Source organism: Branchiostoma floridae, chromosome 1, assembly GCF_000003815.2.
Source record: "Branchiostoma floridae strain S238N-H82 chromosome 1, Bfl_VNyyK, whole genome shotgun sequence".
Lineage (NCBI taxonomy): Eukaryota > Metazoa > Chordata > Leptocardii > Amphioxiformes > Branchiostomatidae > Branchiostoma > Branchiostoma floridae.
Window position 1 is genome coordinate 32,132,679 of NC_049979.1, and position 23,570 is coordinate 32,156,248.

At 37.3% G+C, this 23,570-nt stretch overlaps 1 protein-coding gene across 3 annotated transcripts in view; it reads right to left on the reverse strand.

The window, feature by feature from the left end:
* Nucleotides 1–7,081: 7,081 nt before the first annotated feature.
* Nucleotides 7,082–23,570, reverse strand: part of LOC118410926 (homeobox-containing protein 1-like) — a 51,140-nt gene continuing 34,651 nt past the window's right edge. Inside the window, exons 2-7 of one of the 3 annotated variants that reach the window (XM_035812843.1) lie at nucleotides 13,097–13,267; nucleotides 11,499–11,677; nucleotides 9,898–10,033; nucleotides 8,630–8,844; nucleotides 8,129–8,347; nucleotides 7,082–7,211 (exon numbers count right to left, since the gene is read on the reverse strand). In XM_035812843.1, the coding sequence (XP_035668736.1) occupies nucleotides 7,111–7,211; nucleotides 8,129–8,347; nucleotides 8,630–8,844; nucleotides 9,898–10,033; nucleotides 11,499–11,677; nucleotides 13,097–13,236 (990 nt within the window). In that variant the 5' untranslated portion in view covers nucleotides 13,237–13,267 and the 3' untranslated portion in view covers nucleotides 7,082–7,110. Of the gene's footprint in view, nucleotides 7,212–8,128; nucleotides 8,348–8,629; nucleotides 8,845–9,897; nucleotides 10,034–11,498; nucleotides 11,678–13,096; nucleotides 13,354–23,570 lie in introns of those variants that run through there. The other 2 variants (XM_035812854.1, XM_035812865.1) reach the window with 2 other exon arrangements.

Genomic DNA, 23,570 nt, shown 5'->3' on the forward strand with positions numbered 1-23,570 from the left:
GAAGTGGACGGGAGCCTGCGGTAGGACAAGTCATCGGTGAACACGAGCGGGTTCGCCGAGAGAAGTGGACGGGAGCCTGCGGTAGGACCAGTCATCGGTGAACACGAGCGGGTTCGCCAAGGGAAGGCGACGCGAGCCTGTGCGTTTACTGTTCCCGAAACCGACCGAGGAATCCCAGGGGCGCGCTCATCAAGTTACAAAATGAGGCGACATGAGGCTTTTAACGTTTGCCAGAAATGTCATGAATGTTTACAGGAAATAGGCTATTGTATAAAAGTTTTGAACTGGGTTTATATTGATCAATTGAACTGGGTTTATACTGAAACAATGATGTGTTGAAGGATTCAGAAAATTTCAGAAAAGCAGATAATACTTTTTATATTAAAATCCCTAGTTTTTAAATACACACAGAAAAACGCATTTTTGCTTGTTTTCTTGACCTTTCAAAGGCCTTCGATTCCGTTTGACACCATGGTCTTCCATTCAAACTTCTATCAAATGACAAATTGAAATGCTTCCATATCATCAAAAGTTTATAGACTCACTTAGAAGCATGAAAAAACCAATAGAGGTTCTAGTACAAAATATTCCATAGAGATTGGTGTGAGACAGGGCTTGGTGCCCCCTTTTATTTAATCTGTACATTAACGATTTAGTAAATGATCTCAATACAGGAGAAGTGGATACCCCTATTCTTCATTCACTCTGGGTATCAAGTTTATCTTATGCTAATGACATTGTCATCTTCTCAACATGTCAACGTAGCCTGCAGAACGCACTCAATATTCTCGGTCTTAACTGCAACAAGAGAAAACTAACAGTGAACTTAAAAAAAAAAAAAAAAAATCTGAAAATAACACCCTCCAAAAGAAGGCCCTAAGAGCGCTGTTCATCATAAGGACATCTCTTGGAGGACACGATTCTTCAGTGTCAATGCAATGTAAGGTATTTGACGCATGTGTTGTACCAATATGATTGTATAGTGCAGAAGTATGGGGCAATGCTAGTGCAAAGGACAGTCCCCCAGAACTGGAGCAAGCACATTTCTGTAAAGTTGTCTTAGGGCTAAGAGGAAAACACCAGTAACCTCGCTACTAAGGCGGGACTAGGAAAATTCCTTCTGTGGACCGAGGCTAACAGCAGACTCATTTCTTATTGTAAACTAACTATAAAAGTACCGGCGAATAGCCTACAGTATGAAAGGTTTCTTGTACAGCAAGACTACACAGACGTGTATACCTCGCTGGCTGTCTGTAAGTAAGATTTTGGACAAGTCAGGTTATCGTAATACATCATCAGTTTGAATAGGAAAGAAAGGCAGGGACAGATTCGGTCATACATCATGTATAGCAAAACCTCGTCGCATTGGTGGAAAAAGCGGCACAGTACAGACAACAAAAACTGTCTAGTAGAGTCTTAAGTGGATAATCAGTCCAACAGAGGGCCATACTGAACCGTACTATCTTTGTACTGGAACGGTGCTTTCTAATACGCCAATACCAACCAACTGACAACATTCATGCAAAATCATGTGTACTTTCTGCCAGAGCACGTCTATTCAGTCATTCTACTGTAATGCATTGGCTGGGGCACAAGATAGGGCTTGAAAAGTCCCTACCAAACGCAGGACCTTGATGATGATGGCCAACATTACATTGTTATTAACTAATATCAACAACTGGATCTAGCCGTCTTATAAAGATTGGTTTGTGTATGTGTGTGTGTGTGTGTGTGTGTTTGTGTGTGTGTCACTGTGTGTGTGTGTGTGTGTGTGTGTGCGTCTGTCACTACGAATGTAGTTTTCTGTTATATGTCTAATGTATTTTTTTCTGTGTGCGGAAAATACAGCCGGGCGTAATTAATGTTCCATGTCAATATTCTAAGCTTGAAACAAATCGAAGTTTTATAGGTTATTAAAAATGATTTCAAAGGCATTTATTGTAGGAAATGCGTCTTTTTCTATGGCGCAGAAAATTAAGAACAATTACGGCATTACAAGCAATCAATTTTTTTCGGATGTACTTTTGTTGCCTGCGAATTCCTTACTGAATGTATGGAAACACTCACTATATGACGGTTGTCCTGGCAAATGTGGTACAATGTGGGGCCAAACGGCTCATCAGAACAGGTGCTAAATTACCATAGATGCAGGCATGTTGAGGATATAAGAAATGTGCGTGGTCTTGCCCCAGATTTTCCGACATATTCTATCAATTATTATAATCTATAGCACAATCAGCGTCAAGTAAACCTCAAGTATATCACTAGACGTAACACATAACTCGTATTTGCACCGTTCTTCGTGGTTAAATTTCCTTTGAAATCGGAAATGTGATACATGAAAATATGTTACTTTCGAATATAAAACCAACCAAGAGTAACGTTATGAATAGAATTACATATAGAAATGAGACTTACCATTTTAGCCAATGTGTTACTCAGTGCCTGGTATGGATGTATGCCTCCTCTAAATGCCAAAATACTTATGTCTCATATCGGATAGTTTTCATAAATGTTGCCAAGCTACATCTGCACATTAATTTTATAGATTTTGTTGTTTTCAATAAAAAAGGTAAATCCCATGTGTTTCTCCACACGCGCACATACACACCTTCATACGACGGCTAAAACTAGTGTTTGATATTAATTACCAATGGTATACTCTTGCATGGTAACATTCGTCCAGGATTGGGGCCTTTCTTCGTTGGGGTGTTCTCAAACCTGACTTGGGCCCCAATACATAACAGTCGAATGACTTCCAATAGACCTGCTATGACAGAAATTAAGCATAATTTATGCAGGAATGTTGTTACTTGGCTCTGGATGGGTTGCACTACACGAAATGATCTGGAATCCTGATGAATACGTACAGGTATTTCCCGGATTCTTGGCGAATTCAAGCGAATGCAGGCGAATCCGACAACGGATTCGTAACAAATCCGAACAACGGAAACGTTTATTCGGAAAGTGAAGACGACTAATATACGAACATATAAATTTGCGAGAAATAAGACTAAACTTGTCTAAGTCTAATACGTCTAAATATTGGTAACATCCGTATCTACTGCAGTTTCAAGTGATAAGAAAGGCAGGAACAGAATATGTTATAAATCATGTACTATAAATCCGAACGGGTGGGGTGGAAAGTAATGGTCTGAAAAATTATTGTAATACGAACACAGCATCAAATGATTGCATCAGCAAATAGATCAAAAATATAATTTGACATGTCCATGTAGTAGATGCATACATTTTATCTCAGTTGTTCAACAATTCCTTTCTAAAAAAATACTACACACTCATAAATATTGCCAACTTACCCTGGCAGAAGTATTGTCCGGTGTTCCTCCACATGTTCTATATACGTATCCACTTAACTTTCAACCCTTATCCAGGGTCCTTATGTAGGGTTCTTATTCAGGGTCCTTATCCAGGGTCCTTATCCAGGGTCCTTATCCAGGGTTCTTATCCAGGGTCCTTATGTGGGGTTCTTATCCAGGGTCCTTATCCTGGGTCCTTATCCTGGGTCCTTATCCAGGGTCCTTATCCAGGGTCCTTATCCAGGGTTCTTATCCAGGGTCCTTATCCAGGGTCCTTATCCAAGGTTAAGCTGATTCTTATTCACGCTGTTATCCGGGGGCACTGACAGACACTTCGGGCTAGGGTAGCTTATACAGGAGGTCTTGAGTACATAGCTAAGGGCTTAATATGTCAGAACGGGGAAGAGTCTTTTATAACTTATATACTGTAGATTGAGGCTAATATTTACCTAATATTTACACATATTTACCGGGTGAATTTTAGGTATTTGTCGGTAAATGTTGTGTATCACATTTACCAGGAATTTACAAATCCATGGTAAGTATGGTAAATCCAAGATTTCATGCAGTGATGTGTTGGCGTTACTTTATGACGTTATATAAATTGACGTCAATGATGTCACTATTGGCAACAAAAGTCGTCACAGACATTATCATTCTGATATTTGCACTTGCTGTTATATTTTTGGAGCATGCCTTAAAGTTTTCTTGAAAGACCTTTTTTTATGGTTACAGCCAATATAGTCAAATTCAAGACATTATTATTATGTTTTGTTACGTAATGATGAGCTTCAGATTTGTCACATGTTTAAATATTTTGTCTATATCAATATAGAAAAATATGGTTGTGTAATTCTAGGTTTAATTGCTCGGTTTGGGGCCTCCATGAAGCATTTATTTGCTCTACAGATTTTTAAAATCTTTTGCACTGAACTTAATTTCGTCTTCGTAAGAGTTTTTCGAACAAACTTATGGTTTCTTCGACTCCATACGACTCTTTGACATACCATGTTCAGGCATTCGTAGGTAGCAGGGGCAGGTCATAACATAAGGACAAAAAATAAGTTTTAGATAAGATGGAACAAAAGGTTCTTGTAATTTTTAAAGCAACTTGCTTACACAGAGAAGATTTTAATTAAATTTATTTATGCATGTACAGATTTACCTTACATAATGAATAACAAAAAGTCTGTAATTCCCGTGTTTCTGTAAAAACTTTAATACACCCAGTACATAGAGTAGAAAACAGGTGACGCATTAAAAATAACAATAATTAAAATTATATAGGTTTTCTTTAACAAAAAACGTATATTTTAAAAAATTCCTCAGTCTACAATGATAAATATATATGAGTTAAAGTTATACATCACCATGTACAAATACATACATATGCTAATTTTTTGCATTCACAAAAAATCAAATGTTCAAAAGAATGAATCCCCGCAAAAGGAATACTCATGAGTATTAAATGTGATCTAAAGACCTCTGTTACTATGTTACTCACTGTAAGCGAGGCAAGTAGCAATCACGAACCCACCAAATCACCACACAACCAACACGTATACACTCTCACGCTCCTCCGAGTCCAAAAATAGAAAATATACTCTAGACCAATTATTTTTTTATTTAATGCAAGTACATATAACCCCCCTCAATGAAAATTCCCCTTCTGCCCGGCGGCGCAAACAAACCCGGGTGGGAGAGATGGCACAGCTGTCGACGAGGACAACATCTGCTTGACGATATCCAATCACCACAGGCTTCATAATGAAGACCTGGACCATTATTCCGGAGGGCGTAGGGGTGATGTCTGAAATTATTACATCGAGTATAACAATATCAAACGCGAAAAGAAAGGAACGTGCATCATTTCGCAACTGAGTACAGACGACGTGCCAAACCACATACGAATGTTGCAAACGGAAAATAGAGATATTTGAGGGAACACTCATTGCATAAACCGTTCACAATACTTTGTGGACGGAGGTTACCCTTCAGTCACAATCTAATAAGTATCATATCTTTAAACGAAGGGAAAACAAATTTTTTTTTTAAAAGGAGAAATGCATATTATGGAATGTTGTCAAATAAAAACCGTAAGGGGGTTTTGGGGAACTGAAGTAAAGTGACAGGTAGCAAGAAAGTAAAAATTCTTAAAATGTTTAACCCTCAAACCACCGTAGTTTTTTACGACTAATTTTACCAAACGGTGTCAAAACTGACTCCATAACGATTGGAAAAATACATATTTTGTGAATATTTTTGTAATATGTATATATGCATAATTTCATCAATCTATGTGGGAGGTTTTGACATGATTAGGTGTAAATAATGGCAGGTCATTATCACCATTTATGCAAAAGAGCATAAGGACCAAATTTAAAGTGAAGACGGGGGAGGTTTTATATCACAGAGCTCCTGAATGGCTGAGGCTAGGGCCACAAAACTTAGTATCTTATCAGAAAATGTTGATAGCAATTAGATAAAGTAAGGTCATCCTTTTTTCATGTTGCCATGGCAACGAAATTCGAACAGGCGTCTTTGGTATAACAATCTAGGTATAAACAATAAAGTTTTAGGGTTTTCTAGGCAAAAACACTTGTTTATGACATATTATAAAATTCAACGTAAATTTCATGCATCATTTTTCATAGTTTATTTCAATTTGATGACGTCATCGATCATAATATCGCCATATGGCCTGACAATAACACAACAGTTGTTACCTTTATTTTGTCTTATAAGTACTTCATTGTCAGAAAACAAAGTCATACGATAAGTAGTCAAGGTGTTGGTCTCGAAATTTTGTTTGAAAAAATAAAAAATCACATTTTCCCCTTGTCAGTTTTGACTCCGCTGGACAATGGATAAACTTCCCAGGATGATTTAATCAACAATGAGCCTTTCTCGGTAAAACGTATGCAAACTAATAAGACATATATACAAACAAACTATGGGAGGAATTTTTGTTTTCAACTAGAAATGTCACAATGACATACATTTATATTCGTCTGTATTGACCCCATACGTTGGTTTAAGGTTTAAAATGATAGCATGTGTTTGAATAATACAACTCGACATTAAAGACCATGCAATGAACATACTCCTAGGTTTACTGCCAGTCCTTGTTTACCTTTTGCAACTGAACCTCAACTCATAATGCAAGGTCTACGATCGAGTAATTCATTTTATATCTTTATTGTCTGATAAAAACCCATTATTGAAGTAAGAGGCGAAATGATAGGACGACTGTTATTTACTTATTAACCCTATCTAGTTGGGGGGGGGGAGTTCCAGCACCAACTTTGACGTCGTAGGACTGTCGAACGACGTGTGCTAGAACTACGAAACTTGGTGACTTTTCCTTAAATTTTGTTGGCATCAATTCCAAGAAAAAAAAATGACGTAATTTTATGACGTTATATATGCCTCAGTGTCGTCGACATTGGTAACAAAAGGCTTGGCAGACTTACATACTAATAAGGTAGCGTAAAGCGGAAATTCTATATATAGACGGTTTAAGTCAAACATATGATACTATGACGTCATAATCACGTATTACTACGTCATATTACGTCAGAACGCTACCAACATTACAGAAAACATAAAGCTTTGCTAGTACATTGCCACTTCCAAATTTTTATCATTGTAACCCAAGCCGTTTTGAAATTACGAAGGGACAAAAGTCAAAACAACCCCCCCCCCCCGGCCCCAGGTATTCCAGTCGAGATTAGTTAAATCTGGTAGTGTAAGATTTTTTGATATCTTTAAGAAACCTATTTCCGCAAAGCTAACTTCGTTGGTGCTTTGTTATATCCTGAAACCACCTATCCATGAACCATGTCTGGACTTGCGCTGATGTCATCAGCTGGCCATGAGGGTACTCTTCACCTGTACAAACAAACATAAAATATCTAATATAAATGTCTATCATACATGATAATAAGTTAACTTAATTATTTTAATACCTTGTTACGATTGTTGTTGTGGTTTGAATTATTCCATAGCAAACATCAAAAGAAACAAACTTCAGTTTTTATGTCACTTTTTATACACGTTCTCCATATTTCTAGGAACACAACTGTGAGTAAAAAGCAATGTAAGTGATAAACCCCTTGCAACTAGGGCTTTTGTATGATAAATAAGCTGTGAGTTCAAATTTGAAACTGAAATCCCTTATTTACGACACTACATGTAGTATCATGTTTATGTAGGCTATTTTAGTTGTTTAAGTAATACTGTTTTGTGTGCTAAACCTTTCCCTTTTTTTGGCCAAACAGTATCGGTAGTAGCAGCTCTTATCTGCATAAGAATATATAGCTTTTACAAAGGATATTGGTATTTTTTTTTAAATCCAGCCCTTGCTTAGACAATGATAAAGAACAACATAACACTGAATTCAAAATAACGGAAAATCTGGTTAATGTGTGTTAGTTGATCTTTCTACCATAAAAACTGTAGTGGTGGATATTGCTCTATGTAATATCCAGCCATCTTGGAACTCACTGGGCCACCTTACTTGACAACATTTAATTAAAACTAGTAAAAGTTCAATTTTTTTCAAGCGGACCTGACGGTTAATATGCAAATAACTGTCTGTTATGTGTTGTCATTGTTTCTGCCTGCAGCCAAGGTTTAACTTTCCATGTTTTTAATTAGTTTATGTGGTCTGGAGAGTCAATTTATGTGCCAAAGTCCTGTCAGGGGACAGCAGGGAGCAACTGCACTAGATTATGATTATGGTTGTTCCCTGGACAGTAATCCTCCAGGTTAAGGAAAGTCTTTTAAATAAGTTTGCAACACCATACCTGTTTTTTGTAACTCGTCATTACAGACACGTGCAATCTCCTCTCTCTGGTTCTCGGTGGGGTTTTTATCCATTTGGAAGAACCTCTCCAGTATCACTGTAGCTGCTGATGGCCACTTCACCATAAACCTGCGCTGCTTGTGGTCAAGGCCATGAGCAGTGCTATCATTTGTCAAATCGAATGTCCTCTTCGTGGTACTTTGCTGACTGCAATTGGTATCTAAAAGATACATGTATACAAGCAGCCTTAGGAAATAGTCAACTTTCGTTAAAATTTACAACTCCATTAACATTTGCCTGCAGGTTACCAGTATTGATACAGTCCTAAATCAAAACCAGTACGTAATCCCACGGTTAAATACAATCAATTGAAATAAGGCAATAATGATACGCTAGGATGTGTACAGAGTAGTATTGTCATTTTAGACTGTACTTCAGTGATAACTGTCTCTTTCTCGTATTGAGAAATATTATTTTATCCGAATAAAGATAACTGAAGTACCTGATATCCCTGACATATTCCTCTTCTGCCTCAGGTACCAAGTATAGAGAGCTCTTTTATTGACCGGTTTCAGCCCTCGACCATGTAAAAGAAACGCTGACACCACACTCTGGCTGGTGCCGATTTGTTTTGACACGGTGTCTTGACTAATGTGATGAATACGGAGAAAAGTCTTGATTTCGGAATTTAAGTCCGTCATATCTGTACCAATTTTCCTGGAAAAAAAACATACCATTTGTAAGTCATTGCTTGTTATAGATTTGTGACAATAAATCGGTGTTTTAAAAAAGAAATCGGTAACATGATTTGTTTTAAAAAATTTTCACATTGTGCATATTCCTAATGATTTATATACATTGTTATAAGAGATGTTATTTACTTGTTACCTCAATATATTTCATGGCTTATACTTGCACTAGCGTTTGTGTGTTTGTCTATCTGCGTGGGGCTTTTTTGTCAAAACAATCCAAAGAAGATAACTTAAAACAGGAAGAACGGATTTTCATTTTTTGGGGGCCGTGAAGGTAGCTTAGGCTAAAATTTATATAATGCTATTCATGTTATGCAAATTTTATTGCAAAAGCTATTTTACTTGCTCTCTCACAGCCCATGACAAAAGCTATCATCATTCCAAGGACCATGACAATCTGTCAACCCAAATGATTAAACTCCATAGGAATGATGCAACTACATAGGCGCGGGAAAATTCCTGTAGAATTCCGGGAATTTTTGCCAATCGGACGTATCATATACTATCAGGCTAGCCCCTGAGATATAAAAACATATATCTAGCTATAAAAACACTCTCTTACCACCACACATTCACCCATTTCACGGAGGTTGAGTTCTACGAACGCATGTTAAGTAACACATATTTCCATTGATATGTCACTTACCAAGAGTACCCAAATCACCTCGACCAATCGCTTGGGGATATTCCCTCCTCTAGAAAATGTGACACTCCTTGACTTTCCAGGGGACATTCCTCTCGGAAAGAGGACATGCCTCCCTTTATGAGGGACACTCCACGGAAAATAGTATGGTTATCAGGGAAAGTGGATACCCCTCTGACAACCCGGCCGACCTGTGTTAGAAACTTCTGTCATGTACATGTGTCAGGGAGGGAGGCCTTAAAACTTGATAACCACACGGATATTTAGGCTAAAACTCAATGTTTGTGCTTACCGGACATTCGATACGTCGCCATTAAAACACTGATACATATAGAAGGTGGCGTGAGAAAAGAAAATAAGAAAGAAAATAATTACCGCATTAACTCGTCCACATCTGTCATTAACTTCTCATCTGGGATTTGCTCCAGAGATGTCTTTACGCAGGGGATGACCTCACCATCTACCTTCTCGGCTTTTTCCTCTTTTGACTCTTTCCCATTTTGATGGAGTTCTAGTGGAGTTTCAAAAAGTTTAGAAGATGATAGTCAAACGATTTTTAACCCTATTCAGCGAAAGCCGCCCCGCCGGTTCATGGATAACCCAAAAAGCCCGGTCTGAATAGGGTTAAATTTCTTTTTGAGGTAATTAGACATGCACATTTTTATCTGGTTGTGTATGATGTGTGTATGTTGTTGGCATTTTCTATTCGTATGTCGGACACTGTTAGCCCACATAGTAGTCATCTATGATAATAAATCCTATCTAGACCGGGGGGCCCGCCCCAACTTCCATGTCGCATATTGTCTGGACGGCTTAAGCTAGAGCCACCAAACGTCGTTAGCTTTCTTAACTTATCCAGACTGGGCTTTTTGGGCATTCCCTTGACTGGGGTGGGGGGGGGGGGGTGCTCATTCGGCCCCGACTTCATATTTTCAAACGGCTTACTGTACGATCACCAAATTTGCAGGCAGTGATATACTCATTGAGTTTTATAATTCCTAATTTTTTTTGTATAATTATGACATATAATTCCCGTAATACCTAAATACTTCAAAGAATAAGTTACCAATAAAGGTTTCTTATAAATATGTAAGTGTTATAAGACTTCTGTTGTCTAAACCCGACGCAACGACGTCAAAATGAATTAAAAATGATCATCTTGGATGATCATCCTTAATGATCATCTGGATGATCATCCTTTATTTTCATAAGATACATTTTTCAACATATAACGCTAGAACCCCGTGAAAACGGATTAAAAACGTTCACATGAATGTGTTCTGTAAGAAAATACCAAGGCCAGTCTGGATAGGGTTAAATTAATAGATACGGATTGTTTATGTTAGTTTGGTGACATATTTGGCGAAAATCCAAGATGGTGGACTTAACGAACAGATAAAAGATAACTACATACATAATGTAATGTAGTTTATTATCCCCTAAAGTTCGGATTTACCAGTTATCCATTAAATAGTTTGCAAAAAAATTTTGGTCTTGTATCTATATCGTCTTTTGCGGAATAACATAATTAATGATTCAGGCAAAGTATTTATATTGACGTCGTATTTAGTCATAATAGCGTCGAATTTTAAAAGTCTTTAGATATTATTTACATCATTCTCTGAAAATTTGGTGGTTTATAGTTTGTTTAAGAGTTAAAAGAGTTAGATGGGGCGGCCTCAAAAGCACCCCTCCCCCTTCCCGGTCAGACGAATGACTAAAAAAGGACGGTCTGAAAAGGGTTAAAGATTTTCCAAAATATTTTTCCCTTTCAACTTAGGAGACTTTTTTTCCGTCATGTATATAGACAAGGATGCCTTTATTTAACTTTTAACGACCAATACGATCAATTATAACCCATATCTTCCAATATTCAAAATGAAATAAAGTTAGTGAATGTTTATATATTTGCAACGTTTCCTTCTTTCGAACATAGAAAATATTTAGTTACAGGAACGTGGCTTGCAGATATGTACCGTCGATATCGATGTTTGTTGTTATATGTTGCTGCATGTAGGGCATGATGTGGGAGATGCTGTCCTCTGACAGACCAGTCTGCTGCAGACTCTGATAAACCGACAACTGACGCGTCAGCAGGATGAGCTGCTCACGTGTGAATATCGGTGGTTCAGTGACGCACATAGGTAACTTCTTCCTGCAACAACAAAGGGCTTTCTTGAACTAGTTGGACTGTAAAATCCACTACAAAATTGGACACCCCCCAATTTTCAACTAAAGAGTACCAGCGTTTGTCATGGAAAGACTGGTGCTGTATAGTCAAAAATTTGTGTGGGTCAAATTTTTAAAGTCCAACTAGTTCAATAATAACTTCTACCAATACAGATGGACTTTTAAGTTAACACAGAGCTTTAATGTTCATGTGGTAAAGTCAATGTGTCATTGTTAGCTTTATTGTATCATACGACCCATTAGGTCTACAATTTTGGAATATACACATTTGCATTTTCATTAATTAGATTTTTCTCTTAACACCTCATATATAGCCAGGCTTTAGCACGATGAGTGTTTCCCGATTCAAGTTTCATTTTTAACCCTCAAACATCTGAGTTGGGTCCATTTAAACCCCTGAAGAAAATTTTGGCTGCCATTTGAACATTTTTTATCCGAAGAAAAATTTATCCAGTGAATTTGTCACTCAGTATCTTGAAAGTCTATGGAAACTATAAATAAAAGACTTTGTTTATCCATCTGGAGTCCATGGATATGCAGTTTTAAAAAAAAACAAACTTTTAAAACCCACCCCTTAACTACTAATCGTATAACCACCAAATTTTCATGATATGATGATAAATCTTAAACTTGTATCCTCACAACAACTTTTGTGTCATCATCATATCACGTGACTACATTATAACGTCATTTAGCGAAAAAGGGTGGCCATATTGGATTTTGACCTATGCTGTCATAAAATTTGCATAAATCGTAACTTTTGAATCATTAAAGTTCCATAAGATTTTATAGGATTAATTTGATATTAGAAAACAAGTGTAGCTTAATGAGAGAACCTTGTTTGTTTAAATCGAAATTGGCAAGTTTTGGAAAAAGTATACCTGTCAGAATTTTGTTGCGTGGCAACACAAATAAAATAAACTTACTTTATTGACTTACTTTATTGTACTTTTGGTAGCAACATTTTGTGATAAATTACCAAGTTTAGTAGCTGTAGTGCTTAATGTTCATGAGCTATGCGACAGAAAAGTTGCCTAAGGCCTCAAAATTCTCCTCCCTGGTCAGAATACGGTTAGTGCAAAACGTGGTCCTTCTGATCGTTTTCATAAATTATGATAATGAGCTGGACTTAGCAACACCTCAACATGTCAAAATATTCCTCTTACATTGCCAAAACAATGTATGTACAATGATCACCGATAAGAAGTACAAATGAGATTTTATTGTACGATCATATTGGGGTCATTTAAGTCGCAAAAAAGGTCGGGTGCTTGAGAGTTAAAAGAAAGTATAAAGAAATCAGTTGATTGAAAATACCAGTAATGGGTAATAACCTTTAATCTGAACATAGACTAGAATTTCTAAGACGTAATGACAAATGTACCCTAAATGACAGCTCTGCTGCATCATGCGGATGGTTTTGAACATGTTGTCCCGCGGCAGGCCGGCCTGCTGAAGTCTCTCACAAATGGACACCAGACGTGTCAGCAGGTTAAACTGCTCCAGGGTAAACTTTGGCTCCATTTGCTATATTCTTCCGTCGGGAATCTTATTCCTAGGGATAAATTAAGACATTTAAACATCTGACTATATCTGCATCCCAATTTCTAAACATATTTATTGCAACCAAAACAAGGTTATATTTTCTGTTTTGCCACGATAGATTGGCTGGGTATAAGTCGCTGTAAGTCCGGTAATGCTTTACATGATTAGTTATTTATGTTGCGAATAATGAGTTTTTTTGCATAAAGAAAATGGAAATATAGTTGCAGTCCACAATCATTTTTAAACATGTGGCATATGTACCTGAGAATGATGGAATCATCATTAGAGATCCGTTATTCCAATGTAAAAGCCGTTTGCAACATTTATGAAAACTAAAAAAAACTACGGTATCATAGAAATGTAAATGTATCAATACATGATATGATACTACCCCCATCCCCATCTCCCCTGCCTTCCCCTGAAGTGTGTTTATTTTGCCATTATTTTTCTGAATGGTTAATGGATTTTAGTTTTTTTAATTAACCCTCAAACCCCCGAGTGGGGTCCATTTGGACCCCAGGCGTAAATTTTGAAGTACCATTTGAACATTTTTTATCTGAACAAAAATTCCAAACGGACCCCTGCAAAAAAGTGCAGCTTTTGAAACAAACTTTTGGGTCTAACTCCCCAAATACTTATTGTATCACCACCAAACTTTTAGAAGATAACAAACATGTAAAACTAAATGCTCATAAAAACTTCTGTGTCATCACCATATAATATGACGACATTATGACGTCATTTAGCTAATAAGGACGGCCATCTTGGATTTTGACTAATGAATTCATGAAATTAGCATAAATTATAAATTTTGAATCATGAAAATAGCATTGAATTTCATAGAATTTTATTGTTGTAAGAAAACAAGCATTGTTTACCAAGAAAACCTTGTTTAAATCGAAATTGGCAAATTTTGGCAAAAATATGCCTGTCATAATTCCGTTGCCATGGCAACCCCAAAAAATGAAAAATTTACTTTATTGACTAAAAAATTTTGCTAACAATATTTTGCGATATATTACCAAGTTTCGTAGCCTTAGCACTAGCCGTTCATGAGTTATGCGACATAAAGGCTGCTGAGGGCCTCAAAATTCCCTTCTCTGGTCAGAATAGGTTTAGTGCAAAAGATGGTCCTTTCTTTTCTTTTGCATAAATTATGATAATGAGGTGGAATTAGCAACACCTTAACATGTCGAAATATTTCTCTTATACTAACGAAGCAATGTATGTGGAATACTAACTTAACCCTATCCAGACTAGGCTTTTTGGGCCTTCCCTGGCCTGGGGAGGGGGGTCAGACCCCCTTCGTATTTTCAAAACTGCTTACTGTACGATCATCAAATTTGCACTTTTAAAATTTTTTGTATCATTATGACGTAATATGATGTAATTAGGACGTCATTAATTGCTATTTTTGGCTAAGACGGGGAATTCCCATAATACCTAGATATCTCAATCAAAACGTTACCAATAATGGTTTCTTATTAATATTTAAGTGTTATTAGACTTCTGTTCACATGAATGTTTTCTGTAAGAAAATACCACGCAGTGATGAAATCTGAGTTGTTATACCGTTTAAATCTTAAAATCCCATTGTTTCAACCAAAGTTAGTGATTTTTGTAAAATTTGCCTTTCAGAAACCCGTTCCCATGGCATCACGAAAAATCATAAACTTACCCAATTTGTTTTGAAATGTTGCCAGCAATATTTTAGGAAAACTCACGAAGTTTGGATGTTCTAGCACAAGCCGTCTGGGATATAAAGGAGGTCAAAGTTGTCGCGGGCACGTTTAGCCCCCCCCCCCCCCAGTCTGGATAGGGTTAACGGGGGGTGGCTTTGAGGCCTGCGGCAACTTTGATGTCCAATAACGCCAGAACGGCTTATGCTAGAGCCACGAAATTTAATGAGTTGTCCTAAAATATTGTTGCAAACAATTTAACAAACTTTGACAAATTTTTCATGTTTTCTTGTTGCCATGGCAACCGTTTGTTGACAGGCAGTTTTGCCAAAAATCACTTTTTTTGGTTCTAGCAATATATTTGTCACATTTATTTGCTTTTTACTGCTATTTGGTTATATAAATAAAATCTTATATCATTGAGCATATCTTTCATAATTATATATGCATAAATTATGCTTATTTGATGACGTCATCAGCCCAATATCCAAGATGGCGGACCGTATGGCCAGATCAAGAATAACAAGCTAATTATCCCTTAAAATTTGTAACTACCTGGTGTTTTTTCATCAGAAATCTGCCCAGAAATTTAGCCTATTTCCGTTGCCCTTTGTGATTATGACGTCAATGATTTTGCTATTGGCAACGCAAGTCGTAATAAACATTATTATTCTGTTATCTGCACTTGAAGTTTTATGAGAATACCCTTTTTTCATGCGTCCGGCCAGTTTAATTAAATTGATGACGACACAAATACGTCATTTTACGTCAACCTAACGTTAAACGTCTTATTTTTCACAGACACACAGGTTCCGAGAGAAATTCAGAGGATTTTTTCCAAACCTTACACTTCCGACACGGCTATTACAAACACACAGGTTCCGAGAAAAAAAAGAGGATTTTCTCCAAAAATTATACTTAACAAACTACAGCCCTGTGTTGCTGACATGCGTAGCCTGCAAATTGATGGAACATATAGTGGTTGCTTACACCATGCAACATTTTAAATCTAACGACATTTTGAATGACAACCAACATGGTTTTAGCAGAGGTCGCTCCTGTGAAACACAACTCCTCGACTTTGTTGAAGAGCTGACAACAAATCTAGCGAGTGGCAAACAAACTGACATCATGATCATGGCGAAAGCGTTTGACCGGGTAAATCATAGTCTTCTTGTACATAAACTCCAACGCTATGGTATTCATGGCCCCACCCTAGCGTGGATAGACTACTTCTTGAAAAGACCGACGACAAGCAGTTGTGGTTGATGGTCATTTTTCCTCATACACTAGTGTAAAGTCAGGAGCCCCCCAGGGCTCCGTTCTGGGGCCCTGTCATTTTCTGGCCTACATTAACGATCTGCACGACAAATTGGAGGCAATGTCTAGGCTCTTAGCAGACGATACAGCTGTATATAAAAGTAGTGTCAGAGCCAGCGTAACAGGCTCATTTACAACAAGACCTACGTCATCTTGAGCAATGGGAAGAAAGCTGGGATATGAAGTTCCATCCCGCAAAATGTGTTTATCTGCCGGTGACTAGGAGCAGGTGGGTCCTGACCCATCACTACACTCTGCATGGCCACGAACTTGATTGTGTAACCTCGGCCAAGTACCTGGGTTCAACTATGAGCAGGGACGGGAGCTGGGACACCCACATAAACAACACCGTAAACAAGGCTAACCAAGTCTTAGGTTTTCTGAGGAGAAATCTCAAGGTCAGTTCAAAAAACATTAAGGCCAAGGCTTACAAAGCTTTTATGAGACCACTCTTGGATTATGCTGCAACGGTTTGGGACCCGTATACCTAGATGAACACGAGCAAAATAGAAGCAGTGTCACTCTGCCATGGTATTTTCCTCCGTCCTGGAAATGTGCAGATGTTGTCCCTATTTTTGGAAAAAAGGAGACCCACAAGAGGTTTCCAACTACCGCCCTGTTTCTTTACTTCCACCGCTTTCCAAAATTCTTGAACAAATTGTATATAAACACCATTATAACCACTTACTATCTCAAAACTTGTTATTTCCATTTCAGTCGGGTTTTATCCGAGGTGACTCCACTGTTTGTCAACTCGTTTGTATAACCCACAAAATACTGGAAGCTCTTTATGCAAACAAAGAAGTCCGAGCTGTTTATCTTGATTTCTCTCGTGCTTTCGATAAAGTGTGGCATTCAGGTCTATTATTTAAACTACGTAGAAACAGGGTGGAAGGGTCACCTTTGAATTGGTTCCACAGTTATCTCCATGGCATGGTGCAACGTGTTGTTGTTGATGGTCAATGTTCTGATTGGCTAAATGTTAGCGCAGGTGTGCCTTAGGGTTCTGTATTAGGTCCCTTGCTTTTTCTCATTTATATTAACGCGGTCGGAAGACATGTCAACCCAACCCTTTCTCTTTGCGGATGACAGTTCTCTGATTGGTATTGTCTAAAACCATATTCTCACATCTCTGAGACTTAACTCCGATCTCAAAAAAATTCTATCCTGGACCACAAAAATCCATCCAAATCTATAGAAGTTTGTTTTTCAAGGAAACGTACCCCTCCCATCCATTCGCCCCTTTTTCTTGGTAACACCAGTATTCAATCAGTGAAAGACCATAAACACAGTGGAGTAACGTTAACGTCCTCCATGTCATAGACAACCCATATTTCTCAAATGATTGCGAAGGTTTCGAAGAAGGTATCTGTATTTAACAGTTTGACCAAATTTGGTGAGTTTTCCTAAAATATTGTTGGCAACAATTTTACGAAGTTCGACCTTCGTTGTAATATGCCGATGTTGTATGGCATAGCTGTTCAGTTTCTGATTCTCAACTTATTGAGAGGATACAATACGAATGCTCCCTTACGGTATCTGGTGCCGTGAGGGGGTCTTCGTATTCTTCTCTTCTTCATGAACTTGGCTGGGAAAAGTTAACTGATCGACGCCATGTTCATTCTCTTGTTCTATTCCATAAAATTGTTAATGGCCAAACACGGAAGTATTTGACCGATTTATTACCACCAGAGATTTCTGCAACAACGTCATACAATATTCGCAGCAAACGCAATCTCCAGTGTAATACAACTTGTTTTCAACAATCTTTTTTACCGCACTAAACTCAGTTATGGAACTTTCTTGATTCTAGTGTCCGTTTGTTGAGCGCTGCTCGATTCAAAAGGTATTTGGTAAAATCTGCTCACCCTGTTGCCGTACCATATTTTAATTAAAAGTTTATCTGCTACTTAAAGGATCGGCTTTACTGACATCTGATATAAATTCCGAAATTCTCTCCATAACTCAATCATACTTATCCGAAACAAAACGATTTTAATCTTGTTTTTTGACTATCCTTATCATTTACTATTGGTAATATAAATTTATCCGTCCGTTTCTTTTTAGCATTAGGCGTTCCCGTACCCGTTTCATCTTTTTTGTCCTATGTTGTGTTGTTATTTTGTCTAGTGGTGTCTTTAATATAAGCCTGTGTGCTTGAGTGGGGGCACCACTATGTTTTGTACTGTATTAATGTTGCAATAAAAAAAAACGCTTTCACAACACCTCTAGTGTGTCAAATATGATAGAGTCTCTGGGATGGGAATCGTTAGAAAAAAAGGAGAAAGCTCACACGAGTTGGCATGTTGTACAAAATCCAGCATGACTCTGCCCAGTGCCCCATTATCAAGAACAAATTGGTCTCACGACCTGCAAGGCAGAGGAGGGCGCATAGCCGACAACTGACAATGATCAACACAAGAACCCAATACCGCAGTGGTTCCTTTCTACACAGGACAAATAGGGACTGGAACGACCCTCAGTGCAGTACTGTGGAGGCAGCGATTTTTAACATCTTTAACCCCGAGGACCCCAGGCGTACATTTTGAAGTGTCATTTAAACATTTTTAATCTGAAGAAAAAATCCTTCCGTGACTTTGTCAGTCAATATGTCGTATACCTATTGCTAAGTTTTCGCAAAGATTTGTATAATAATGTGGAAATTATGCAGAAAGTTTGTGTTCAGTCCCTCTGGGGTCCAAACGGACCCCAGCAAAAATGTGCAGTTTTTAAAACAAACTCTGGGGGGTAACTCCTTAACCACTTACAGTATGACTACCAAACTTTTAGACAATAATAAGAATGTAAACCTACATCATCACAAAAAATTCTGTGTCATCAACATTTAATGTGACGACAAAACGACGTCATTTGCCTAATCAGGGCGGCCATCTTGGATTTTGACCAATGACGTCATGAAATTATCATAAATTAAAAAATTTAAGTCATGAAAATTACATTGAATTTCATAGAATTTCATTGATGTCAGAAAACAGGTGTAGTTTACCGAGAAAACCTTGTTTAAATTGATATTGTCAAATTTGGCAAAAATATGCCTGTTAGAATATGGTTGCCTTGGCAACCCCGAAAAAAGATAAACTTACTTTATTTAGCATTTGCAATTTTGCAAAAATTATGATAATGACTTGGAATTAGCAACACCCTAACATCTCCAAATCTTCCTCTTACATTGACGAAGCAATGTATATACAATGATCGCCGATAAGAAATGGTACTGAGATTTTATGAACAAAATATTTTGGGCTCCGTTTGGACCCCACTCGGTCATTTTAGTTGCAAAAAAAAGGTCGGGTGCTTGAGGGTTAAGTCGCTGGCTGCCGCGGAATAATCCAAGTTATTACAATCCCTGACAGCTCAATGGTCATGGACTAGGCATGGTAAATGGACTAATGTGTAACGGATCATAGTTAATAAGACAGAAGCAAACCGACGGGTATGTGCACCACAAAAAGCCAAAATATTCTATATAAAGAATGTTGGCTTTCAAAGAAGAAGAAGAAGAAGAACACAGGCTCGGAGAAAAAAAAACAGAATTTTTTTTCCAAACCATGCATTTTACATCGTACATACACCGCTTTTACAATTTCACGATCTAAAAAAAAAAAACGGATTTTCTCCAAACCTTGCATCATGCATCTTATTGTAACGGTTTTCACAAATACAGAGGTTTTGAGAAACGGAAGATTTAACCCAGATATTTATTCTTACAGACACGGCTTTTAAAAAACGCAAAGGTTCCGAGAGGATTTTGTTTTTGATATTGCACAGATACGGCTATTACAAACTCACAGGTTCCAAGAAAAAATAGAAAAGATTATCCAAACATCTTACAGACACGGCTTTCGCCAACACACAACTTCTCCCGAAAAAAAGGAGGATTTTATTCATACTTTACAGTTTTAATCTTACCATTACGGCTATTACAGACCCACAGGTTAAAAAAAGGGAGGAATTTTTCCAAAACTTACACTTTACATCTTTCTGACACGGCTATTCTAAGCAAACATGTTTTGAGAGAAAAAAAAAAAAAACGAATTTCCATAACGACTTAACCCTATTGAGACGGGTGGGTGTTGAGGCCGCGCCAACTATGATATCCATAACACCAGAGCGGCTTGTGCTAGAGCCACAAAATCTGGTGAATTTCCTACAATATTGTTGGCAATAATCTCCTGAATTTTGACAAATTTGTCATTTTTCGTGATGCCATGGCAACCTTTTGTTGACAGGTAGTTTTGCCAAAAATCGCTAATTTCGGTTCTAACAGTGTATTTTTCACGTGTATTTGCTATATCACAGCTCTTTTCTTACATAAATAAAATATTATGTTATTAAAAATATCTTTCATAATTGGATATGCATAAATTATGCTAATTTGATGATGTCATCAGCCCAAAATTCAACATGGATGACCGTACGGCCAGGTTAAGAAAAACTAGCTTATTATCCCTTACAATTAGTAATTACCTGATATTTTTTCATCAAAACCATCTAAATCAATGTATTTACTCTATTCCCATGTATTTAGTCTATTTTCATTGCATTTTGTGATTATTTGTTGCATAAAAGTATTTTTGAAAATTCAAGATGGTGGATACAATATGGCGGAGCCCAACGGGTATCTTAGATGTGCATTACGTCATTTTTTGACGTCATTGCTATCGGCAACGCAAGTCGTAACAAACATTATTATTCTTTTATCTGCACTTGCTGTTACATTTTTGTGGCAAAACCTGAAGTTTTCTTGGAAGACCCATTTTGTATGGGTCTGGCCAATACAATCAAATTGATGGCGTCATAATAACGTCATATAACGTCATCGTAACGTCAAACTTTTTAAAACGTCAGATATTATCATTTTCTAAAAAAATGGTGGCCATACGACACGTCGTTTAAGACTTATGTACTTAGAAGTGGAGGGCCTCAAAAGCCCCCCCCCCCCCCGTCCAGGGATGACCAAAAAAAGGACGGTCTGAATAGGGTTAAACTTGACATCTTACAGACACGGCTTTTCCAAACACACAGGTTCCCCAAAAGACGAGGATTTTATTTAAACATTACGCTTCACATCTTACAGACACGGCTTTTACAAAAACAAGGGTTCCGAATACAAAACAGAGGTATTTCTCCAAACCTTGCATTTAACATATTAATACAGACACGGTTGTTACAAACACACCGACTTTAAGGAAAAAGCAGACAATTTTCCCCAAAACCTTGCATTATATATCCCACAGACACGGCTTTTACAAACAAACAGGATTTTAGAAAATACGGAGGATTTAATGCAATCGTTAGACTTTTAATCTTACCGACATGGGTTTTTAAAAAAAAGACACGGTTTCCGAGAAAAAAGAGTATTTTTTTTAACATTCCAATTTTAATCTTACAGACAAGGCGATTACAGACACACAGATTCAAAGAGAAAAACAGAGGGTTTTCTCCAAACTTTACACTTTCCATCTAACAGACACGGATATTATAACACACAGATTCCAAGAAAATAACAACAGCGGATTTTCTCCATGCATTACACGTAACATTTTACAGACATAGCTATTATAAACAAATAGTCTCGGAGAAAAAAAAAAGGATTTCCTCCAAAGCTTACAATTTACACTTTTAAACACGGCCATTACAAAATCACAGGCACGGAGAAAAAAAGAGAATTTTCTTCAAACCTTGTACTTTATATATTACAGACAAGGCTTTTACCTACACATAGGTTAAAAAAAAAGACCCGGACGATTTTCTACAAAGCATGCATTTTACATCTTACAGACATAGCTATTAGAAACACACAGTTTCTGAGAGAAGAAAATAACGGAAAAATTATGTCCAAACACTACACTTAACATTTTACAGACACGGCTATAACAAACACATAGGCTAAAGAAAAAAAAAGAGCATTTTCTCCAAACCTCGCATTTAACATATTACAGACACGGATCTTACAAACACAAGGGCTTTAGAAAAAAAAAAAAAAGGATTTTCTACAAATCTTGCATTGTACACCTTATTACCTCCATGAACAAACGGAGGTATAGTTTTGTGTGTGTGTGTGTGTGTCTGTGTGTGTGTCTGTCTGTTTGTCTTTCCAGATATTTGTGGTCATCATAACTTAAGAACCTCTTGATGGACTACGATGGTATTTGGTATGTGGGTAGGGGTTGGGAAGACGAAGGTCAAGGTCAATTTTGGCCCCCCTGGTGTATGACCTTGGTATTCCAGCGCGACTTCCGGTTTTGCTATCTTATTGTTCTGAACATGCTATGGTCAAGACTTTTGAGTAAAAGATAGATCTTATGCTCAGGAAAAAAATGACATAAGTTTGGCCCCCTAGCGTCTAGTTTTGGGATAGCAGGGGCATTTTTGTCAAAAAACTTCTGACGACTATAACTCAAGAAGGGAACAACGGATTTTCATGATTTTGGGTATGTAGGTACCTTACACAATGCTGTGCATTTGCATAATCAATGAGAATAATCTATCATAGCATTTTTTTTCAATGTATCTCTTGTCCCGTACGTAATATAGTTCTGACATTTAGGTGATATATAGCTTTTAGTGTCATGACAATGTGGGGCAAGTTTCAGTCCCCTAACATTCAATTGTGGAACTGCAGGGGCGTTTTTGTCAAGACGCTCCAAGAAGGGTAACTGCAGAAAGGAAAGGCGGATTGCCTGCATTTTAGGTATGCAGGTAGCTTAGGGAAAGATGTTCATAATGATATGCATTTTATGCAAATAAGGACTTCGATAAATGTAACCCTTGTTAATTATAATCGATGGAACATATACAGATATCAAATATGCAAATGAGGATCGTATTTGCATAATTGATGCAAAAATTGCAAAATAACCTAATAATTGATGATTTGAATTGGGACATATACTTGTGACATGTGCACTGTACTTTATTCAATGGTGAACAACACAATAAATAAATCATGTTAATGTTAAGTCATTTGCATGAAATTCACAAAAGTTCTAAATATTCATGAAGGTATGAGGTCGACGAACTCCAGTTGTTACTGTTTTTAAAAATACACAGGTTCTGAGAGAAAGAAAAAAAACGGAGGATTTAACCAAAATATTTAAACTTACAGACACGGCTTTTAAAAAAAACCCAAAGGTTTCGAGAAAAAACGGAGTATTTTTTTATATTGCACTTTTAATCTTACAGACACGGCTATTACAAGCACACAGGTTTCAATAGGAAAACAGTGGATTTTCTCCAAGCCTTACATTTTTTATCGTACAGATACGGCTATTAAAAACTCACAGGTTCCAA